This window comes from Lithobates pipiens, unplaced genomic scaffold (assembly GCF_037356315.1).
Source record: "Lithobates pipiens isolate NorthernLeopardFrog02 unplaced genomic scaffold, aLitPip1_a1.2 Scaffold_10, whole genome shotgun sequence".
NCBI classification, from domain to species: Eukaryota; Metazoa; Chordata; class Amphibia; order Anura; family Ranidae; genus Lithobates; species Lithobates pipiens.
In genome coordinates, this window is record NW_027507686.1 from 1,396,999 (window position 1) to 1,405,121 (window position 8,123).

Here is an 8,123-nt window from a genome sequence, read left to right on the forward strand (position 1 = left end):
GAGAAATCTCCCGCCCACAGCTCATTGGTCCAGCAATGACAGCTGACTTCAGGATTTGGACTGAACCTGAGCTCATTCCAATTCCCTACTGATGTTGCAACATCTCTCTACCTGTAACTATCCCCACCCCCCCCCCCCCCCCCGCCCCACTGATCCCCCTCCTTGTCCTACCCACATCTCATTCCCCTTGCTGTGTGTACACATCTGCAGAAATTTCCCCTTCCCATCCAGGGACTGTAGCTCTGTGATGTCACAAGCATCTCCATCCCCATCTCTATGTATACATGCCTCTGCAGGCCGAGAAATCTCCCGCCCGCAGCTCATTGGTCCAGCAATGACAGCTGACTTCAGGATTTGGACTGAACCTGAGCTCATTCCGATTCCCTACTGATGTTGCAACGTCTCTCTACCTGTAACGTTCCCCACCCCAAACACCCCCCCCCCACCCGCCATCACTCTACCTGTAACTATCCCCGCCCCCCCCCCCGCCGCCGCACTGATCCCCCTCCCTGTCCTGCCCATCTATCCCAGATAGATGATTCCCCCTGCTATGTACACCCCTGTACAAATTCCCCCCCCTATCCCATAGCTGTAACTCAATGATGTTACAAGCTCCCCCCATATATACATTGCTCTACATGGTGTAAAATCTCCCTCCCACAGCTCGTTGGTCGTTGGTCCAGCAATGGCGGCTGCCTTCAGGATTTGGAATGAATGCGGCTCATCCCGATTCTCTACTGGTGTTGCAGCATTTCTCCCCATCGGTTGCTGATGAAATCAAACCCTGGGACATCAATTGTTGGACGTCTTTTGCCTTTCAAGAATCTCTTCCCCTTCACCTTTATCCTCCTTGCCCGGTATACCTTTCGACTCTGTGGACAGCAAAAAAAACATCAGAAACCGTAAATAATGATTTGGGATAATGGGGAATTATCACTCTATGGAATATTACTATTGGGTGACTTCTGTTATTTGCTATGTGCTGAGTGGACATGTAAAAGGAAATCCTACATGGACCAGTCACAATTCCACATATGTATCAGTATAAATTGTCCTGATATCATTATAACTGTACAGGCGCGTGTATAAATCATCTTTATATGCTGCACTGATTCTAAATTCTCTGCAGGAACTTGGCAGTTAGAAGCATGAAGCTGCTTATAATATATTGATAGCTTTCATGCTTTATAGATGCATTACTTATAAATGGTCCAATGTGGCGTGTTTTTCCATCGTAAAAGTGCAATCTATTGGATATCAATAGGTCACGGCACTTGCACAACCCAGAAGGCAATGCAGCTACTTATACCCGCCAGTAGGGGGCAGAATAGGGAATGCAGCAGACATAGCACAATTACAGACGTGATCCTATTTAGTTTGCGATACTTACAGGTGGCATGACGTATGGCGGACGCACGTTCCCCGCTTCCAGGTCTTCCCAGACAATCCCCGCGAAGAATGGGTGTTGTCGCAGATTTCTTCGCGCGCTCTTACACTGTGGATTTTAAAAAAAAAACATAAGTATTAAATCATTTGCATCACAGAAGAAATAAGTAAACAATTTAATTTAGCCAATTTTATATCACAAATGAAAGTAAACTTTTGCATCTGTGGCTGGAGTAGAGCATTTACTTACCTCCCGAAGTAGGTGGTTGAGTTGAGGATGGCGCTTGTCATCCGAGGGGAGGTTCAATCCCAGGTACAAGAGGGTCCTACCAAAGTACCTGTAGTCCCGGAGGTAGTCATACCACGGTTCCACATCGGCCTGGAAAAATAAAAGAAATATATATTATTATAGCCCAACACATAATAAAATGAATACAAAATGACAAAACATTTCATTCAGCTCCTATAGCAATGAATATGTATAGTATATGTTATAACAGCAGTTGGCGGTTTCATGATTCTACCAAACAGAGGTCCCACCCCATTCTGGGGGTCTGCGCCAACCTTCATTTTTCACCAACTTTTATTACATTCTTCAGCCCTTTGGACGTATCTGGTATGCCCAACGTCTGAAAATGTTAACCACTTCTGGGCTGCCCCACACACATATATATATATATATTGCGGCAGGGCGGGCCGTCAGCGCAAAATCGCGTACCACCTCAGCAGTTTTCAGCTTGTAAAACGCTCAGCTCTGAAGCTCCAAAAAGCCCAACAATTAAAATCCCTTTCATTTCAATGGCCCCTGTTCACATGGGAGCGTTCTGTACGCCGAAAAACAAATGCCTGAAGCTCAAAAAAGTTACACAAGCTTCTTTTTGCGTTTTTGGCCCCATAGACTTCAATAGAAACGCCTGACTTGAGCAGAAAAACGCTCGTAAAAAGCAGCTCCCGCCCCTAATTTCCTCTCCCTCCCCTCCCCCCTGATGCTTTCTATTGGCTAAAGAAAAAAGCCTGAAGCTGTAAAACGCTTCTCTAAAAAGCTTTATAAAGCTAGAAAAATGTCAGTAAATGGATGCGCTCCGGTGTGATTGGAGCGGAAATGGACTGTGTGACTTACCATTGTGTCTGTAATAGTCGTGGTATCCGGGTCATAAGACGCTCTTTTTTTCTCTGCCAAGCCGAAGTCGACGATCCTGACATGCCCGGCACTATCAATCATTATGTTGTTAATATTCAGGTGACTGTAAAGAAGAAGAAGAAAAAAGGTAAGTAGACTGTTATCATCTAGATCAGGGGTCTCCAAACTTCAACAGGGGTCTCCAAACTTTCTTTCCTATGGACAGTAGGAGGAGGAATAGTGCCCCATCATTGGTGTCAGTGGGAGCAATAGTGCCCCATCATTGGTGTCAGTGGGGGGAATAGTGCCCCATCATTGGTGTCAGTGGGGGGGAATAGTGCCCCATCATTGGTGTCAGTGGGGGGAATAGTGCCCCATCATTGGTGTCAGTGGGGGGAATAGTGCCCCATCATTGGTGTCAGTGGGGGGAATAGTGCCCCATCATTGGTGTCAGTGGGGGGAATAGTGCCCCATCATTGGTGTCAGTGGGGGGAATAGTGCCCCATCATTGGTGTCAGTGGGGGGGAATAGTGCCCCATCATTGGTGTCAGTGGGGGGGGGAATAGTTCCCCATCATTGGTGTCAGTGGGGGGAATAGTGCCCCATCATTGGTGTCAGTGGGGGGAATAGTGCCCCATCATTGGTGTCAGTGGGGGGGAATAGTGCCCCATCATTGGTGTCAGTGGGGGGGGGAATAGTTCCCCATCATTGGTGTCAGTGGGGGGAATAGTGCCCCATCATTGGTGTCAGTGGGAGCAATAGTGCCCCATCATTGGTGTCAGTGGGGGGAATAGTGCCCCATCATTGGTGTCAGTGGGGGGGAATAGTGCCCCATCATTGGTGTCAGTGGGGGGAATAGTGCCCCATCATTGGTATCAGTGGGGGGAATAGTGCCCCATCATTGGTGTCAGTGGGGGGAATAGTGCCCCATCATTGGTGTCAGTGGGGGGAATAGTGCCCCATCATTGGTGTCAGTGGGGGGAATAGTGCCCCATCATTGGTGTCAGTGGGGGGGAATAGTGCCCCATCATTGGTGTCAGTGGGGGGGGGAATAGTTCCCCATCATTGGTGTCAGTGGGGGGAATAGTGCCCCATCATTGGTGTCAGTGGGGGGGAATAGTGCCCCATCATTGGTGTCAGTGGGGGGGGGGAATAGTTCCCCATCATTGGTGTCAGTGGGGGGAATAGTGCCCCATCATTGGTGTCAGTGGGGGGAATAGTGCCCCATCATTGGTGTGAGTGAGGGGGAATAGTGCCCCATCATTGGTGTGAGTGGGGGGGGGGGAATAGTGCCCCATCATTGGTGTCAGTGGGGGGGAATAATGCCCCATCATTGGTGTCAGTGGGGGGGAATAGTGCCCCATCATTGGTGTCAGTGGGGGGGAATAGTGCCCCATCATTGGTGTCAGTGGGGGGGAATAGTGCCCCATCATTGGTGTCAGTGGGGGGGAATAGTGCCCCATCATTGGTGTCAGTGGGGGGAATAGTGCCCCATCATTGGTGTCAGTGGGGGGAATAGTGCCCCATCATTGGTGTCAGTGGGGGGGAATAGTGCCCCATCATTGGTGTCAGTGGGGGGGAATAGTGCCCCATCATTGGTGTCAGTAGGGGGAATAGTGTCCCATCATTGGTGTCAGTAGGGGGGAATAGTGCCCCATCATTGGTGTGAGTGAGGGGGAATAGTGCCCCATCATTGCTGTCAGTGGGGGGGGAATAGTGCCCCATCATTGCTGTCAGTGGGGGGAATAGTGCCCCATCATTGCTGTCAGTGGGGGGGAATAGTGCCCCATCATTGGTGTCAGTAGAGGGAATAGTGCCCCATCATTGGTGTCAGTGGGGGGAATAGTGCCCCATCATTGGTGTCAGTGGGGGGAATAGTGCCCCATCAGTGGAGGGAAAAGCTCCCTAAGATCCAGATCCAGCCAATCAAACGACGGCCTCCGGCGGGCACCAAGCAGTTTGGAGACAATAAAATAGGAGGGGTGATATGACGATGATACTTACCGATGTGTTAAGCCTCTGGAATGCAGCGCCTGCATGGCGCACACCACCTCAGCACCGATGAATCTGATGGAAAAAGAAGAAGAAATGATTATTGATAAACTTGCTCTATAGTCACCGAGGCCCCCGATGAATATTCCCGGATCCTCACACTACGGGAAGTCGGGATATTTTTGTATTTGGTAAATGATGGTAACAAAACATTGCCATAGGGGTGTTGGGATTTGGCTATAAACCTTGATTTCTTCTCATTATGGAATTATTACCGGAAAGGTTTCTAGTCCAGCTAAGATCACAACCATGAAGTTCCATCTTCCTGAATCCCATCCCATAAATCATGTCAGTCTAAAGCTCCCCATGGAGATTAGAGGAGATTTTATGAACGATCGAGCTACGATCTCAGCTCTGAGTCCCTCCCATGGCTTTTGGCAGACACTTCATTGGTCAGGCTACAAATTCTGGCCCAATAGTCACTTCCCCATGTAATGTATATCGGCAATGTTTGGCATCTCACCGATCTCCTTCCCTATCCCCTATGCATTTTCTATTTCACAATGTTCAACCAATTCAAACATCGGAGGAAGGCGCCTGACTAGTGTACCGGGGGGGAGGGGGGTAATGCAGGTGCCTCCCATCCCCCCAATAGCTTAAAAGTGATCTCTCTACAATTGTACATTCTACCCCCCTCCCCCCTACTAATGATCCCCATTGTAGTACTTACCTTATGGTGTTTATATCCAGAGGATGCCTCCTCTCTATGAATTCATCCAGGGTCTCCCCACTCACATATTCCATGACAAAGAAAAGATATTCCTAGAAGAGAAAAGAGATACAAATTATAATTCATTCATTATTCACTATAATAATAATATAGTGGATGGTGTCAGTAGAGCAGTGGACGGTGTCAGTAGAGCAGTGGACGGTGTCAGGGCAGTGGATGGTGTCAGTGGGGCAGTGGATGGTGTCAGTGGGGCAGGGGACGGTGTCAGTGGGGCAGTGGATGGTGTCAGTAGAGCAGTGGACGGTGTCAGTAGAGCAGTGGACGGTGTCAGTAGAGCAGTGGATGGTGTCAGTAGAGCAGTGGACGGTGTCAGTAGGGCAGTGGATGGTGTCAGTAGAGCAGTGGACGGTGTCAGTGGAGCAATGGACGGTGTCAGTGGAGCAATGGACGGTGTCAGTGGGGCAGTGGATGGTGTCAGTAGAGCAGTGGATAGTGTCAGTAGGGCAGAGGATGGTGTCAGTAGAGCAGTGGACGGTGTCAGTAGGGCAGTGGACGGTGTCAGTGGAGCAATGGACGGTGTCAGTGGATGGTGTCAGTGGGGCAATGGATGGTGTCAGTGGGGCAGTGGACGGTGTCAGTAGGGCAGTGGACGGTGTCAGTAGGGCAGTGGACGGTGTCAGTAGAGCAGTGGACGGTGTCAGTAGAGCAGTGGACGGTGTCAGTAGAGCAGAGGACGGTGTCAGAAGAGCAGTGGACGGTGTCAGTAGAGCAGTGCATGGTGTCAGTGGAGCAATGGACGGTGTCAGTGGGGCAGGGGACGGTGTCAGTGGGGCAGTGGATGGTGTCAGTAGAGCAGTGGACAGTGTCAGTAGAGCAGTGGATGGTGTCAGTAGAGCAGTGGATGGTGTCAGTAGAGCAGTGGATGGTGTCAGTAGGGCAGTGGACGGTGTCAGTGGGGCAGTGGATGGTGTCAGTGGGGCAGTGGATGGTGTCAGTGGGGCAGTGGACAGTGTCAGTGGGGCCATGGATGGTGTCAGTAGAGCAGTGGACGGTGTCAGTGGGGCAGTGGACGGTGTCAGTGGGGCAGTGGACGGTGTCAGTAGGGCAGTGGACGGTGTCAGGGCAGTGGACGGTGTCAGTGGAGCAATGGACGGTGTCAGTGGATGGTGTCAGTGGGGCAGTGGATGGTGTCAGTGGGGCAGGGGACGGTGTCAGTGGGGCAGTGGATGGTGTCAGTAGAGCAGTGGACGGTGTCAGTAGAGCAGTGGACGGTGTCAGTAGAGCAGTGGATGGTGTCAGTAGAGCAGTGGACGGTGTCAGTAGGGCAGTGGATGGTGTCAGTAGAGCAGTGGACGGTGTCAGTGGAGCAATGGACGGTGTCAGTGGACGGTGTCAGTGGAGCAATGGACGGTGTCAGTGGAGCAATGGACGGTGTCAGTGGGGCAGTGGATGGTGTCAGTAGAGCAGTGGATAGTGTCAGTAGGGCAGAGGATGGTGTCAGTAGGGCAGTGGACGGTGTCAGTGGAGCAATGGACGGTGTCAGTGGATGGTGTCAGTGGGGCAATGGATGGTGTCAGTGGGGCAGTGGACGGTGTCAGTAGGGCAGTGGACGGTGTCAGTGGAGCAATGGACGGTGTCAGTGGAGCAATGGACGGTGTCAGTGGGGCAGGGGACGGTGTCAGTAGAGCAGTGGACGGTGTCAGTAGAGCAGTGGACGGTGTCAGTAGAGCAGTGGACGGTGTCAGTAGAGCAGTGGACGGTTTCAGTAGGGCAGTGGACGGTGTCAGTAGGGCAGTGGATGGTGTCAGTGGGGCAGTGGACAGTGTCAGTGGGGCCATGGATGGTGTCAGTAGAGCAGTGGACGGTGTCAGTGGGGCAGTGGACGGTGTCAGTGGACGGTGTCAGTAGGGCAGTGGACGGTGTCAGTGGAGCAATGGACGGTGTCAGTGGATGGTGTCAGTGGGGCAGTGGACGGTGTCAGTAGGGCAGTGGACGGTGTCAGTAGAGCAGTGGACGGTGTCAGTGGGGCAGTGGACAGTGTCAGTGGGGCCATGGACGGTGTCAGTAGAGCAGTGGATGGTGTCAGTGGGGCAGTGGACGGTGTCAGTGGGGCAGTGGACGGTGTCAGTGGGGCAGTGGACGGTGTCAGTGGGGCAGTGGACAGTGTCAGTGGGGCCATGGACGGTGTCAGTAGAGCAGTGGATGGTGTCAGTGGGGCAGTGGACGGTGTCAGTGGGGCAGTGGACGGTGTCAGTGGGGCAGTGGACGGTGTCAGTAGGGCAGTGGACGGTGTCAGTGGAGCAATGGACGGTGTCAGTGGAGCAATGGACGGTGTCAGTGGATGGTGTCAGTGGGGCAGTGGATGGTGTCAATGGGGCAGTGGATGGTGTCAGTAGGGCAGTGGACGGTGTCAGTGGGGCAGTGGATGGTGTCAGTGGGGCAGTGGACGGTGTCAGTAGGGCAGTGGACGGTGTCAGTAGATCAGTGGACGGTGTCAGTAGGGCAGTGGACAGTGATGGTGTCAGTAGTGGATGGTGTCAGTAGTGGATGTGTCAGTAGAGCAGCGGACAGTGATGGTGTCAGTAGTGGACGGTGTCAGTAGAGCAGTGGACGGTGTCAGTGGGGCAGTGGACGGTGTCAGTGGGGCAGTGGACGGTGTCAGTGGAGCAATGGACGGTGTCAGTGGATGGTGTCAGTGGGGCAGTGGATGGTGTCAATGGGGCAGTGGATGGTGTCAGTAGGGCAGTGGACGGTGTCAGTGGGGCAGTGGATGGTGTCAGTGGGGCAGTGGACGGTGTCAGTGGGGCAGTGGACGGTGTCAGTAGGGCAGTGGACGGTGTCAGTAGATCAGTGGACGGTGTCAGTAGATCAGTGGACGGTGTCAGTAGGGCAGTG

At 52.3% G+C, this 8,123-nt stretch overlaps 1 protein-coding gene across 1 annotated transcript; it reads right to left on the reverse strand.

Moving 5' to 3' along the window:
* Positions 1-613: 613 nt before the first annotated feature.
* On the reverse strand, positions 614-2,625 carry LOC143941484 (uncharacterized). The gene is made up of 4 exons (XM_077463341.1): positions 2,507-2,625; positions 1,637-1,765; positions 1,391-1,495; positions 614-872 (listed from the first exon to the last, which is right to left on the reverse strand). Exons 1-4 carry the CDS (start codon positions 2,606-2,608, stop codon positions 735-737), a joined length of 474 nt encoding a protein of 157 aa, XP_077319467.1. The 5' UTR covers positions 2,609-2,625; the 3' UTR covers positions 614-734.
* Positions 2,626-8,123: the final 5,498 nt, after the last annotated feature.

Coding starts and splice junctions, on each gene's coding strand:
- LOC143941484 (XM_077463341.1), bottom strand. CDS start 2,608: ATGATTGATAGTGCCGGGCATGTCAGGATCGTCGACTTCGGCTTGGCA. Junction 1,496..1,636: donor TCAACCACCTACTTCGGGAG/GTAAGTAAATGC, acceptor TAAAATCCACAG/TGTAAGAGCGCGCGAAGAAA. Junction 873..1,390: donor CGCCATACGTCATGCCACCT/GTAAGTATCGCA, acceptor TGCTGTCCACAG/AGTCGAAAGGTATACCGGGC.